This window comes from Ovis canadensis, chromosome 5 (assembly GCF_042477335.2).
Source record: "Ovis canadensis isolate MfBH-ARS-UI-01 breed Bighorn chromosome 5, ARS-UI_OviCan_v2, whole genome shotgun sequence".
Taxonomy (NCBI): Eukaryota; Metazoa; Chordata; class Mammalia; order Artiodactyla; family Bovidae; genus Ovis; species Ovis canadensis.
In genome coordinates, this window is record NC_091249.1 from 114081582 (window position 1) to 114097627 (window position 16046).

At 37.5% G+C, this 16046-nt stretch overlaps 1 protein-coding gene across 1 annotated transcript in view; it reads right to left on the reverse strand.

Annotated features, from left to right (window-relative positions):
- SLCO6A1 (solute carrier organic anion transporter family member 6A1) overlaps nt 1-16046 on the reverse strand; it is a 104492-nt gene that overhangs the window by 74688 nt on the left and 13758 nt on the right. Inside the window, exons 6-7 of the mRNA XM_069592742.1 lie at nt 8348-8608; nt 648-833 (exon numbers count right to left, since the gene is read on the reverse strand). Coding sequence (XP_069448843.1) covers nt 648-833; nt 8348-8608 — 447 coding nt within the window. The remainder of the gene's footprint in view (nt 1-647; nt 834-8347; nt 8609-16046) is intronic.

A 16046-nucleotide genomic window follows, 5' to 3' on the forward strand; every position in this document is an offset into this window, starting at 1 on the left:
GACATGACTTTCCTTATCTCTGGTGGAAAAATTATTATTTTGGTGTAAAATGTTATTTTCTGTTAAGTCACCTTCACAACAGGTATGTAAAAACACCCTAATTTTTTTCAAAAAGGAAAGTTAGATAACCCTGTACAAATAGATAATCTACCGGGACCAGAAACTATCACAATATAAAGGAGTGCAGATTATTGTGAGATACACTCAGGGTTACTTTTTGTATGACACACTAGCATGAAATATTATAAAAGTGGATTCTACATTGTAGCTAATTAAATAGCATGCCACTCCTCTCCTTGATAGGATGAACAAGATTATAACAAGAACTGTTATAAATTCATTAACTTCAAAATGTCAAAGCCCTTCAAAAAGACTGAGTTGGTATATGTAGAGAGCTTAGTACACTAATAATTATTTCAGCACTGCACTGAATCTAGTTCTGGGGAAGCATAAAATGCTGTTTTCATTCCCTTAAGGACATGATGGCAGCAAATCCCACTATATCTTCAAAGCTTAAGCATACAAATATTCAAGCAATTTAATCTAGTAATTTGAGTTGTTTATTTCCTAGAGAAATGAACTACAACCTAAATAGTTTGATAGGATAAAAATATATAAAAATCATATTACAAGGGAAAAAAACTTGCCTAGATAAATACCAGCTGAGTGTGTGGCAACGCTGTTGTAAATAAAGGTTACTCCAAGGATATAAAGAGGTGTGGCTGCTATTCCCTGCACACTCTGCCCAAGGATGAAGAAAGTCATGTAGTTTGATCGGAATGAGAATGAAGTTTTCGAGCAAGGCTTGACAATCTTCACTTCTTGGCAAATATCTTTTGAAAAGATAATTACATTTTTGTTAAATGGGTCAAAAGTTAAACATACAAGAGATATGCAGTGTATTCTATGAAATGTTTTACCTTTTATAAGCTATTTCTACCATAATGCTTTAATTTTAGTTAACATCTCATTTATATTGAATGTAGTAGTTCTACAGTAAATCATTATGTTCTCAGAAAAAAAAACAATGATAAAAGAAAATTTGTGGGAATACTGGAAAAGATGCACATATTACAAACCAAATATAAATCTTTATTGCATGATTATATTTGTATACCCATTTATGTGTGCATAAGTGTATATATATAACCACACATACACACATATTCCTCTTAAATCTGGCATCTGGTACCCCTGAGTTTCAACCCCAGAAGAAAAGTATTTCTGATGTCCTAAGTTATCTGAATTACTAAAGATTACTTTCTGAGATTAATTGTAGATCAACTTCTTCAGCAATCTTAAAGTTAACTTCATGTCACTAAATAGTTTTCCATTCTAAACCCCTTAACTTCTAGAATACACATGCATAAGGAAAAGGCATTATACAATAAAATTTCTCTCTATTAGAGTTACTCATAATATAGCAATGTACTATATTTTAAATTCTATGAAGTGACATTCTATTTCTTATGCTTTCTCAAATTCACATGACTGTAGCTCAATAGTCAACAGATGTTTGTTGGAATTACATTTGTTGTTAGATTGGTAGATCCAAGCAACGCTATTAGACCATTCTGATTGTCTATTTTGATTCAAATGTGTCTATACAATAAAATATTCTTAAAATATTAGTTCAGTTCAGTTCAGTTGCTCAGGCATGTCCAACTCTTTGTGACCCCATGAACTGCAGCACACCAGGCCTCCCTGTCCATCACCAACTGCCGGAGTCCACCCAAACCCATGTCCATTGAGTCAGTGATGCCATCCAGCCATCTCATCCTCTCATCCCCTTCTCTTCCTTCCCTCAATCTTTCCCACCATCAGGGTCTTATCAAATGAGTCAACTCTTTGCATCAGATGACCAAAGTATTGGAGTTTCAGCTTCAACATCAATCCTTCCAATGAACACCCAGGACTGATCTCCTTTAGAATGGACTGGTTGGATCTCCTTGCTGTCCAAGGGACTCTCAAGGGTCTTCTCCAACACCACAGTTCAAAAGCATCAATTCTTTGGTGCTCAGCTTTCTTTATATTCCAACTCTCACATCCATACATGACTACTGGAAAAACCATATCCTTGACTAGACAGACGTTTGTTGACAAACTAATGTCTCTGCTTTTTAATAGGCTGTCTAGGTTGGTCATAACTTTCCTTCCAAGGAGTAAGCATCTTTTAATTTCATGGCTGCAATCACCATCTGCAGTGATTTGGTAGCCTAGGAAAATAAAGTCAGCCACTGTTTCCACAGTTTCCCACCTATTTGCCATGAAGTGATGGGACCGGATGCCATGATCTTGGTTTTCTGAATGTTGAGATTGAAGCCAACTTTTTCACTCTCCTCTTTCACTTTCATCAAGAGGCTCTTTAGTTCTTCTTCACTTTATACCTTAAGGGTGGTATCATCTGCATATCTGAGGTTATTGATATTTCTCCTGGCAATCTTGATTCCAGCTTGTGCTTCCTCTAGCGCAGTGATTCTCATGATGCACTCTGCATAGAAGTTAAATAAGCAGGGTGACAATATACAGCCTTGACATACTCCTTTTCCTATTTGGAATTAGTCTGCTGTTCCATGTCCAGTTCTAACTGTTGCTTCCTGACTGCATACAGGTTTCTCAAGGGGCAGGTCAGGTGGTCTGGTATTCCCATCTGTTTCAGAATTTTCCACAGTTTATTGTGATCCACACAGTCAAAGGCTTTGGCATAGTCAATAAAGCAGAAATAGATGTTTCTCTGGAACTCTCTTGCTTTTTTAAAACTGGCAAAAGTACAGACTGCAAAAGAGTACACAAGTGGAAGTTTTCAGCTGGTCCAGTATCCACATGTCAAATGGGAGGAGGTCTCTAGAACTGTGATCCAAACTACAAATGATTCAATTTTACATAAACGTATTAACTAGTGGTGATATCACAATCAATCTGACATTTTCAACACCCTAGCCTCTTAGTTTCTTGAATTTCACTCTGTCCATGTACTTGTACTCCATTTACCTTAGCTATTCATTTTAAACTTTTGGAAACAATAACTACAAACCTTCCTTAATTGCAATTCCAAGCATCCTACACTCAAACTATTTCCACCTTTCCAGATCACTCCTTCTAGCAACCAAGTTGCTACACTCCTTAAAACCCACCCGGACCTATCATCAACCCACTGAGCCCACTCCGTTTCACTATCTCAATGTCACCTCCATCGCCTTACTTTCATAGTCATCTTAGCACTTTTAAAACCTTTGTTCTCTTTTATATCATGCAATCCCTTAGTAAAATTTCAGCCTTTCAGTCAAATTAGACTCTGTTCCCTACTCTACACCTACACGTTTAAAGCTGAATGTGGCTGGAGGGAAACATACAATGAGGCAAATCTCACTTTGAATGCATGATTGTTAATCTCAGCTAGGCCCTTCACCCTCCTGATAATCAAATATGTCCCTAATTGACCACTCTTGGCTTCTCCTAGGATATTCAACTTGTTTTCCTTCTCCTAAGGATCGTCGGCCTGAGATTCAAACGTCCAACATTTGAAAACAAGTTTTTCCATCAGTAGGATACAACTAATCTTTTGGTACCCTTCTTCATCTTAAAAAATATCCTTTGATTGGACTATAATTTCAAGAAGGGTTGCAGGCAAGAAATGTAATAAATAAAACTTTTAATTTTATTAAATAACAAATTATTACTATAGTTTGGTGAAAATATATCTGTTGCAGTGTTTATAGTGAGGACCATGTTAAAGTGTGTTGAGTGAAGAATATGAGGTAAAGCCAGAAAGCATTCGAGAATTCTTTCCAAATTTTTCAATGAAAATGAGTAAGTAGTGCTAAGGGATACTGTTGCTTATGTCTATTGTTGTTTCAGTTGTTTAAGAATAGGAAAAAACCTGAGCACGTTTAAATGCAAATACACGAGAAGCAAAAGAGAAGGAGAAGTTGCAGAAAGAGGGGCAAGGAGACCACCCATGGAATAAAGTCCCCATGGAGTTAAAAGAGCACAGGATATTTAGCGGGAGGACAGCTCTTCCATTTTAACAGGAAGGAAGAAGAGTGCCAATATGAAGTTATAGGTGAAATTATAGTTTCCATGGGAAAAAATTTAAGGAAAATTTCTACTATGGCAGTATTTTCCATCCAACACAAAAGGTAAGAGTTAAGTGAGATGTTATAGGCTCAATGTTTAGAGTTTCTTATATTGAAACCCTATCACTACGAAAAAAGCTAGTGGAGGTGATGGAATTCCAGTGGAGCTATTTCAAATCCTGAAAGATGATGCTGTGAAAGTGCTGCACTCAGTATGCCAGCAAATTTGGAAAACTCAGCAGTGGCCACAGGACTGGAAAAGGTCAGTTTTCATTTCAATCCCAAAGAAAGGCAATGCCAAAGAATGCTCAAACTACCAAACAATTGCACTCATCTCACATGCTAATAAAGTAATGCTCAAAATTCTCCAAGCCAGGCTTCAACAATATGTGAACCGTGAACTTCCTGATGTTAAAGCTGGTTTTAGAAAAGGCAGGGGAACCAGAGATCAAATAGCCAACATTCGCTGAATCATGGAAAAAGCAAGAGAGTTCCAGAAAAACATCTATTTCTGCTTTATTGACTATGCCAAAGCCTTTGACTGTATGGATCACAATAAACTGTGGAAAATTCTGAGAGAGATGGGAATACCAGACCACCTGACCTGCCTCTTGAGAAATCTGTATGCAGGTCAGGAAGCAACAGTTCGAACTAGACATGGAACAACAGACTGGTTCCAAATAGGAAAAGGAGTACATCAAGGCTGTATATTGTCACCCTGCTTATTTAACTTATATGCAGAGTACATCATGAGAGACGCGGGGCTGGAAGAAGCACAAGCTGGAATCAGGATTGCCGGGAGAAATACCAATAACCTCAGATATGCAGATGACACCACCCTTATGGCAGAAAGTGAAGAAGAACTAAAGAGCCTCTTGATGAAAGTGAAAGAGGAGAGCGAAAAAGTTGGCTTAAAGCTCAACATTCAGAAAATGAAGATCATGGCATCTGGTCCGATCACTTCATGGGAAATAGATGGGGAACAGGGGAAACAGTGTCAGACTTTATTTGGGGGGCTCCAAAATCACTGCAGATGGTGACTGCAGCCATGAAATTAAAAGACGCTTACTCCTTGGAAGAAAAGTTATGACCAGCCTCGACAGCATATTCAAAAGCAGAGACATTACTTTGCCGTCTAAGGTCCGCCTAGTCAAGGCTATGGTTTTTCCTGTGGTCATGTATGGATGTGAGAGTTGGACTGTGAAGAAGGCTGAGCACCGAAGAATTGATGCTTTTGAACTGTGGTGTTGGAGAAGACTCTTGAGCGTCCCTTGGACTGCAAGGAGATCCAACCAGTCCATTCTGAAGGAGATCGGCCCTGGGATTTCTTTGGAAGGAATGATGCTAAAGCTGAAACTGCAGTACTTTGGCCACCTCATGTGAAGAGTTGACTCATTGGAAAACACTCTGATGCTGGGAGGGATTGGGGGCAGGAGGAGAAGGGGACGACAGAGGATGAGATGGCTGGATGGCATCACGGACTCGATGGATGTGAGTCTGAGTGAACTCTGGGAGTTGGTGATGGACAGGGAGGCCTGGTGTGCTGCAATTCATGGGGTTGCAAAGAGTTGGACACAACTGAGCGACTGAACTGAACTGAACTGAATCCCCAATGTGATGACATTTGGAGATGGGGGTTTTGAATAGTAAGTAGCTCATGAAGGTAGGACCCTCATGAGTGGGATTGGTACCCTTTTAAGAAGAGAGGACACATGAGGGCTTGCTTTCTCTCTCTCTGTTATATGAGAACATAACCTGGAAATGAATCAGCTGGCACGTGGATCTTGAACTCTCAGCCTTCAGGGCTGTGAGAAATGATTTTGCTATAGCAGTCTATGATGTTTTTACTATGGCAGCACAAACTAAGACATGAGGAAAATCAAAAATCTTTGCTGTGAATTACAAAATGCAGTCAAAAAAGAGTCAGGGGAATAGATCCATTTGAAAATATAACTGAGGTTGAAAGTAGTAAATTCACTGTGGGACTAAGCAGTCCTCTTGTGTGATATTTTTTCTCTAAAATACTCATCAGCACCAGGTAGAGATATAAAAGAGAGGTGTATGGTTTGATTAAAAGTTTTCCAGACCAGGAACAAGAAAGGACAATGAGACAGAGAGCTTAGTATAATCATTAGAGTGTGTTTGAAATACTCTAACATGTCATATTAAGGGACACAAAGCAAGCTACCAATGAAAGAAAGTAGCAACAAGGAGAACCTGATAAAGGGAGAAAGTAGATTGCAATGTACTAAAAGTTTCAATGGAAGGAGAGAACCGAAGTCGCAGTTGCATGAGTGAGCTAGGAGAACTAGTGGATATAATCAGAGAGCAAGACCAGAGATATTTAGGAAGTTCATAGTAAACTGACAATGCCCTGAAACCACTGATATGGTAGGTATTCAATTATATGTAGAGATTTAGAAACTAAAGGCCAGAGTGTGATACAACTGTTTCCATGAACTAGAGGGGAAAATTAGTTTTTAACTTCTCAAGGATTTTGTGGAGTATGATTTCTACATGTTCATTAGGACATAGGGGATGAAGACCAATTTATTATGAATACTTAAAACTGAGACAGGGTAGAGGGGCAGAGAAAGGGAATGTGAGGTAGTGGTAAATGGACTACTTCAAGCTTCAGACCAGTCACACAGGAAGATGAGTATGGCAGGTAACTGGGGAATACAGACCAAATAGAACAGGAGAAATATTCAGAAAAGAGGAAGAGATGGACTGTCCCCAAAATAAGATGAAAGAAGATAAAGAAATTAAAAATATATACATGTGTAAACTGAATTGTGGGCATAGTGCAGAAAATTAGTTATGTAAAAACTAAACTTCTAAACAAAATGAGCAAAACAGCTACATAGACAGATGGATGAAATGAGCACTTCTTGCAAAGATCATTCATTTACTTTATTTCTGTTTTTCTAATACCAACCAAAGGGTTACCCAGTCAACATATTGAATGAATGTTGTTAGATAAATTTCATGTTCCTAATCACAAACAGAAAATAAAATAGGTAGAATCTACATAATATAAAGAAGACAAAGGAAGAACAACTATACTATATCTACTCTCATTACTCCTGAGGACTCATCAAGCAGCATTTTCAACATCTCAAGCAGTGCTTCCTAACTTTTCATCCTTTCTGACCAGAACAGGGTTAAAGGAAAAATGAGAGCAAAATGTTCTCCATTCCCTTCTTTCCATAAGTCATCTTCTAGTCCAATTAGCTGTCCATTCTATAAATACAATAAAGATATTGCAAATATATCTTAAAAATTAATAATGTATTTATTCTATATACATTATGTAAATATACAGATTATAAATACATGTGAACATTATATACTTCATAAATTAGTGATATATGATACATATTATTTATAATATGAATTATAGTATAATAATATCAACACATAAATTATTAAATTTAATATGAACTATTTTATTTATGTTATAAACACACACCATAAATATACTTTTAAACATCATGAACATGTATATACACATATATACACATACACATGCATAAAGATATCTTCATGCCTTTTCCATCATTTCTTGCTTAAGCCCAGTCTAAAGATTACAAATGGGTAAATGCATTTCAACATTTTTACACACCTATACACAAGAAAGTATCTGACATAAAAATGTCAAAAATATTGCTTTAAAACTTCAAATAGTGTTTTTATCTACTGTGGGTAGATTTTTAAAATGTGGAATAAATCAGAAAAAATTAAAAAAGCAAAGATGCCACCTATCTTTTCAAAGTCCTATGCCAAAGGGCAGCACCCATTTTTGAAATTGTAGAAATAGCTAGAAAAGTTCTGACTTTTTGAGTATGTCTGTGTAAGTGTGTATCTTTGCCTTTGTATTTATATACACGTGTTGAGGTCAAAATAAAGGGATCAGTTAAAATATATTGTAGAAGACGTAAGAAAAAGTTCTCAAAAGATTTATAATATATATGAAAACTGACAGAAGAAAAACAACTTCATGAAATAATTATCCCAAATATTGTCCTAAATATCCTTTCATTTTCCTAGGCCCTTCTCTTAGATGAAAGGATATATGTTCATGAAAAGATGGAAGAATGGCATATATGTTATTAGGGAGCCACCATTAATTAGCTAAGTAAACTTGATCACATAAGTAGATACAGACGAATGAATGCACAGACAAGTATCACTGTTTACATTAAATTCCTAGAGTCAACGGTTTAAATGAATAACGATTTGATGGATGACAGTATCTTTTAAAATCTTACCTTCAAATTCTACATTCATTTGAGAATCTTCAACATTAAAGTATGGAAAAGCAAATAAGAGTGATCCACATCCTACTAAAAAGGAGGAAACGGTAATCCATCTTGGTATGTTTCCTTTTCCTCCATAGTATGCTATAAACACTACTAACAGGCAAGATGAAATATCATAAGTCAATGACAAGAATATATTCTCAATGATGTTCAAATTATTTTCCTTCTTAAAACTGTTGGTGCTCAGATCTACAAGACCAAACACAATACCTAAAATGTAAAAAGAAAAAATAATATGCATTAAACAATCTTTATAAAGACAAAATAATAGATCATTATAATCATTAAAAAACAATTCACAATGATTTAAGTTTATTTTAAATTACTCTGAATGCTTAAGATCTATAAAAGCCTAATAACTTCTTTTCCAAAATACTAATAAGCCTTAAGTTCAGTTCAGTTCATGTTGGACAGTTTGTGATCCCATGGACTGCAGCACATCAGGGCTCCCTGTCCGTCACCAACTCCCAGAGCTTGCTTAAACTCACGTCCATCAAGTCAGTGACGCCATCCAACCATCTCATCCTCTGTTGTCCCCTTCTCCTGCCTCCAATCTTTCCCAGCATCATGGTCTTTTCCAATGTGTCAGTTCTTCACATCAGGTAGCCAAAGTATTGTAGCTTCAGCTTCAGCATCAGTCCTTCCAGTGAATATCCAGGACTGATTTCCCTTAGGATGGACTGGTTGGATCTCCTTGCAGTCCAAGAGACACTCAAGAGTCTTCTCCTAACCTCTATGATTTGCTATTGAACTTTTTTGTAACTATTTTAAACAGTATTTATGAGTAATTTACTAAAGAATGTGCTCTTTTTAATCATTTCACTTAGTACTGATCTTTATTTCAATCTTTATTTCCCTCCGTCCATGGGATTTTCCAGGCAAGAGTGCTGGAGTGGATTGCCATTTCCTTCTCCAGGGGATCTTCCCGACCCAGGAATCAAACCCGGGTCTCCTGCATTGCAGGCAGACGCTTTACTGTCTGAGCCAACAGGGAAACCTTCTTATTTCAATGTATTATGTTTTAGTTATTTAAAAAACAGTAAATAACAATCTAATGAATATATTTTTATCTCCCATCCAGAATAGGAAATGAAACTTTACCAAAATAGTTGAAACCCCACATGTACTCCCTAAACACATTCTTCACTCTCATGCCACAATTCATATCCTATATTTGAAGTTTACCATTTCTGAGCCATTTTAACACTTTTTTTGACAATGCATATATACATCCTTAGACAATATAGAGTATCATTTGTCATTTCTTTGAACATTAAGTAAATGGTATCATATTGGTGCATTTCTATAACTCAGCATCCAACTGGGAAAAATAAACATACTAAATATTTGAAACAGAAAGAAATTGATCTAGGGGTTGGTTACAAAAGTAATACATTTGTTGGAATGAAAAGAAAAAAGTTACTAATCAAAACTCATGAAATATATGCTACTAACTGGAGTAGTGACTGGGGTGGCAACAGCTACTGCTGCTGCTACTGCTATTGGAACTGCAATCACTGCCTCTTGCAGGAAGCCATGACCCACACACCTAATAATACTATGAAAGCTGGCTACCTCATAGTCACGTGCTATTTCCACAGCTCTTGCAGTTGCTTGAGGCTGTTGGAGCTCTATTCACTGCTGACTATAAACCCAGGTGCCTCACTTACCCAGTACTGCTGCTGTTGCCAAAATTATCACCAGAATAGAGAGAGAAAAAAGAGAAAGGCTCCCCCTGTCCCTTTCTCAAATGTTCTGCTGCAGCCTCTTACTGGCAACACCTAAGTGGAAGCCAACTGTCAAGGAAGTCTGGTAAATATAGTTTACAGGCTGCCAGTCCCCTTGAAAACAGAAGGGCAACAGTGGAGCTTATGGGCAACAGACAAACAACTTGAAGAGCTCACCCTCTGGACTACTCAGGACACATTTTCACCCTTCTTTCCACGTTTAAACTTCCATACCAAATTAACAGCAACATAATCATGCTTCTGCCAAATACGCCACAATAATAATTCTTACAAACAAAAATGTTCTCACTCTTTCCCCAGAAAGGTCATTCTCACCCTTCTTCAATCCAATCACAAACCTGAATGCATTTCTTCAATATAAAAATGAGTTGCAAGGTATAAGTGGTATAAGTAAGTAAATAAGTCAGCAAAGATGTAGGCCTAACTAAAACTGTGAGGGAACTATACTGCAAAAGAAATCATACTCGGACTTAGAACCACAGTTTAACGGACCTAAATTAGCAAGAAACAAGATATAAACATTTTTCTGTACCTAAAAGAATTTTTTCAACTCTCATTTTAGATGTGGCCAAGGAGGATAATGGCCAAGGCAAAGAATGTCCTGTTAGTAACTGTGTCCGTCTCTGGGGTTGGGGCATTAGTTCCCCCTCTAATTCATGAATACTTTGCAACCTAGAAACAAATTTGTAAAGTTCTCTTCCACAATACTATTCTGTTAAATAGTAAGGGAAAGAGGAAGAGAAAAACTTAAAAATTGAAATACACACAAATGTATATATGTTTATGTGTGTGTACACATAAAACAAGAGAAAAATGCACAGTTGCTACATATTTTATTTAAATCTGAATATACCACAGTTGATATTCATAACTTCCTTTTTCCATTGTTTACCCTTTCTTCTTCCTCCTGGTCTCATATAACACATATGTAGGTTACTATCATAAAGTATATGCCTCCCTCTTTAGGATAGTACCCAAACTTTTGATTGCTGTCTCCTAGCTGAAGTCTCATCTGAGTCTTTAACAGGACAATATAACAATATGTAAAGCTAAGCGTTTCTAGTTCATGAGCTGTGTAGTAAGGCCAGTGAATTCCATGAACATGAACCTCTTGATGTACATCTGTAAGAGGAGTTCCTTCATTAAAAGCAATGTGATAATACATAAGATGATTATGACGGTGCATGAGGCACTCATCAAGTCCAATTATAGTTGTTCTGGCAGAACCGTGGTACTAAAAGAACCCAGATCTAAACATCTATTTCAGTAGGGAGAAATTAAACAAGCAACATAATCAACCTGCTTCTAGGTAGCTGGTTGGTTTCTCTAGGGAATTAAGTTATTTCCTGGATTGTATTGAATTTTCCTGGTGGCAATTCAGGCACTCAAAAATGCAATAGTCAGATCAGCTCTGGTGAAGATAAATCCTTGTATTCATCTCTCACATAAACTTTATCTCAAAGGCAATTATCACTATAAATATGAGCCCATTGAGAACACATACAATGGCAGGGAAAAGAGGCTGATTAATATTCACAGAATAGTTTATCTATCTACTTCATTATTGATAGCATCCTCTGCAATGGATTTCTTTTGGTGAACCATTCAAATAGGATAACTTTGCCCATTCAGAGACACATACTACTTACCCAACACTTTCCTAGTCGCCAAATGGTCAAACCATTAACAATGGCAGCATGGTATCTAAGCAATACAGACAATCAGACATACTCTCCAATGTTTTGCCCACTGGAAGGATTTCCTTTCTCCTCTGTTTTTCAGGGCTATGCTGCTACATATAACATTATACTGTAGCATACTTTGGCCTTCAAAAAAACACAGGTTCACCAAAGATTATGTTCTTTCTTAGTAGTAGATGGTAGAAATGAAGAAATTTTTCCTTCATTTTAGAAGACGTAGCCCTGCAGCATATCAGCTATATGCTGATATATCAGCATATATCAGGCATTGCTGAAGTGGCAGGCAAATTTTGGGTATATAAGATATTATCTCCCATGACAGATTTTATGTTAGTCATTCTAAGAAGGCTAGAATCTGATTCTAGCTATGAGTCTAGTAGCATTGAGAGGTAGGATGGGTCAAGAGAGCAATCAGTGTTCCCTTAACTCAGGTGAAGTAAATTCAGTGTCTGCAAGCAAGCAATTGCTTTTTTGAGACATAGAAGAATAGATGCCTATACTGGGAAAGGAGGTTCAGGATTCAGGGTTTATAGTTGTTGGATTCATGGAAATCCACACTAATGCTTTTGGCCCAGTTCTCAGGGTTCCTCTCTCCTCCAATCATTGTCCCAACTCTCACACAGGAGATCACATGAATTTGTGAATTCAACTTATGCTGCAATTCTGCAAGTGTGGATAAGGCTTGCTATTGTTCCAAATACACAGTATGAGGCGAAAAGGGAAAATTCTCACAGGACCATCACAGAACCTCACACATTTTCTACTCATGCCCTAAAATTCTCATTTTCTTTCTGTAACTTTTTCAGTGAAGTGAGAAACAGTCAATCCCAAAACCCTTGTAGTCAATAATACCGCCATAGGAGTTAACTGCAGAAGCTATTGGTCTCCCAAAATCTTGACTCTAATAATAACTTTACCCCAGCAACATTTTAAATAACTCTAAAGTCACTTCATGTGTTGACTTCCAACGTACCATTTTCCACAGGCACAAATAGTGTTTTTTTTTTCATTACTTTCAAGCCCAGTCAGGTCAGATAACCAATTCTGGATTCCTATCTTTACGGGTTGATTTATTTGAATTTTTCCTGCCTCAATGCCTGGTATGGAGTACTACATTAAAAAATCATATAATTTTTGCATTTGTAGAGAACCTAGTTTTATTACATTAATGAAGCCAAAAATTTAGTAAAAACCCTTTTCAAATATCTTTATATATCATGATATTTACAAGATAAAGGAATATTATTCCCATTACACATCAGACACCTTAATCGATTTCTTGGCCACTTCAATTCATAATTTTTCCAAAGAATATGTTTTTAATGTGATCTTATTTCTAACTGAACGAAAATGGACTGGAATGGGTGAATTTACTTCAGATGACCATTATATCTACTACTGTGGGCGAGAATCCCTTAGAGGAAATGGAGTATCCATCATAGTCAACAAAAGAGCCAGAAATACAGTACTTAGATTCAATCTCAAAAATGACAGAATTGATCTCTGTTCATTTCCAGGGCAAACCATTCAATATCACGGTAATCCAAGTCTAAGACCCAACCAGTAACATTGAAGAAGCTGAAATTGAATAGTTCTATGAAGACCTACAAGACCTTTTAGAACTAACACCAAAAACAAATGTCCTTTTCATTACAGGGGACTGGAATGCAAAAGTAAGAAGTCAAGAAATACCTGGAGTAAGAGGCAAATTTGGCCTTGGAATACAGAATGAAGTAGGGCAAAGCCTAAGAGAGTTTTGCAAAGAGAATGCAATGGTCATAGCAAACACCCTCTTCCAACAACACAAGAGAAGACTCCATACATGGACACCACCAGATGGCCAACAATATTGATTATATTTTTTGCAGCCAAAGATGGAGACACTCTATACAGTCAGCAAAAAGGAGACCAGGAGTTGACTGTGGCTCAGATCATGAAATCCTTATGCCAAATTCAGACTTAAATTGAAGAAAGTGGGGAAAACCACTAGACCATTCAAGTATGACCTAAATCAAATCCCTTACGATTATACAGTGGAAGTGAGAAACAGATTTAAGGGACTAGATCTGATAGAGTGCCTGATGAACTATGGATGAAGGTTCATGACATTGTACAGGAGAAAGGGATCAAGACCATCCCCATGGAAAAGAAATGCAAAAAAGCAAAATAACTGTCTGAGGAAGCCTGACAAATAGCTGTGAAAAGAAGAAAAGTGAAAGACAAAGGAGAAAAGGAAAGATAGACCCAGTTGAATGCAGAGCTCCAAAGAATAGCAAGGAGAGATAAGAAAGCCTTCCTCAGAGATCAGTGCAAAAAATAGAGGAAAACAATAGACTGGGAAAGACTAGAGATGTCTTCAAGAAAATTAGAGATACCAAGGGAATATTTCATGCAAATATGGGCCCAATAAAGGACAGAAATGGTATGGAAGCTGAAGATATTAAGATATTAAGAAGATATTAAGAAGAGGTGGCAGGAATACACAAAAGAACTGTACAAAAAAGATCTTCATGACCTAGATAATCACAATGGTGTGATCACTCACCTAGAGCCAGACATCCTGGAATGTGAAGTCAAGTGAGTGACAGGAAGCATCACTATGAACAAAGCTAGTGAAGGTGATGGAATTCCAGCTGAGCTCTTTCAAATCCTAAAAGATGATGCTGTGAAAGTGCTGCACTCAATATGTCAGCAAACTTGGAAAACTCAGGAGTGGCCACAGGACTGAAAAAGGTCAGTTTACACTCCAATCCCAAAGAAAGGCAATGCCAAATAATGCTCAAACTACTGCACAATTGCACTCATCTCACACGCTAGTAAAGTAATGCTCAAATTCTCCAAGCCAGGCTTCAGCAATACATGAACTGTGAACCCCAGATGTTCAAGCTGGTTTTAGAAAAGGCAGAGGAGCCTGAGATCAAATTGCCAACATCTGCTGGATCATTGAAAAAGCAAGAGCATTCCAGAAAAACATCTATATCTGCTTTTGACTATCCCAAAGTCTTTGACTGTGTGGATCACAATAAACTGTCGTAAATTCTGAAAGAAATGCGTATACCAGACCACCTGACCTGCCTCTTGAGAAATCTGTATGCAGGTCAGGAAGCAACAGTCAGAAGTGTACATGGAACAACAGACTGGTTCCAAATAGGAAAAGGAGTACGTCAAGGCTGTATACTGTCACCCTGCTTATTTAACGTATATGCAGAGTACATCATGAGAAACGCTGGGCTGGAAGAAACAGGCTGGAATCAAGATTGCTGGGAGAAATATTAATAACCTCAGATATGCAGATGACACCACCCTTATGGCAGAAAATGAAGAAGAACTAAAGAGCCTCTTGATGAAGTTAAAGAAGAGAGTGAAAAAGTTGGCTTAAAGCTCAACATCCAGAAAACTAAGATCATGGCATCCAGTCCCATCACTTCAGGGCAAATAGATGGGGAAACAGTGGAAACAGTGTCAGACTTTATTTTTTTGGGCTCCAAAATCACTGCAGATGGTGATTGCAGCTATGAAATTAAAAGACTCTTTCTCACTCCTTGGAAGGAAAGTTATGACCAACCTAGACAGCATATTAAAAAGCAGAGACATTATTTTGTCAACAAAGGTTCATCTAGTCAAGGCTACGGTTTTTTCAGTAGTCATGCATGGATGCGAGGGTTGGACTATAAAGAAATCTGAGTGCCAAAGAACTGATGCTTTTGAACTGTGGTGCTGGAGAAGACTCTTGGGAGTCCCTTGGACTGCAAGAAGATCCATCCAGTCTATCCTAAAGGAGATCAGTCCTGGGTGTTTGTTGGAAAGATTGAAGTTGAAGCTGAATCTCCAATACTCTGGCCACCTGATGTAAAGAGCTGACTCTTTTGAAAAGACCCTGATGCTGGGAAAGACTGAAGGCAGGAGGAGAACGGGACGACAGAGGATGAGATGGTTAGATAGCATCACCGATTCAATGGACATGAGTTTGGATAAACTCTGGGAGTTGGTGATGGACAGGAAGGCCTTGCCTGCTGCAGTCCATGGGGTCGCAAGAGTTGGACACAACTGAGCAACTAAACTGAACCATTTCTAATTGTTCTTATAAGATTAACTTATTCAACAAAGATGCTTTCATAGCTTTACACTAAGAGTTAACTCAGAAGACCTGGGTTATTCAAAAAAGGCCTGGCTTCAGGACTGGTCTTTGGAGGGCTCCTA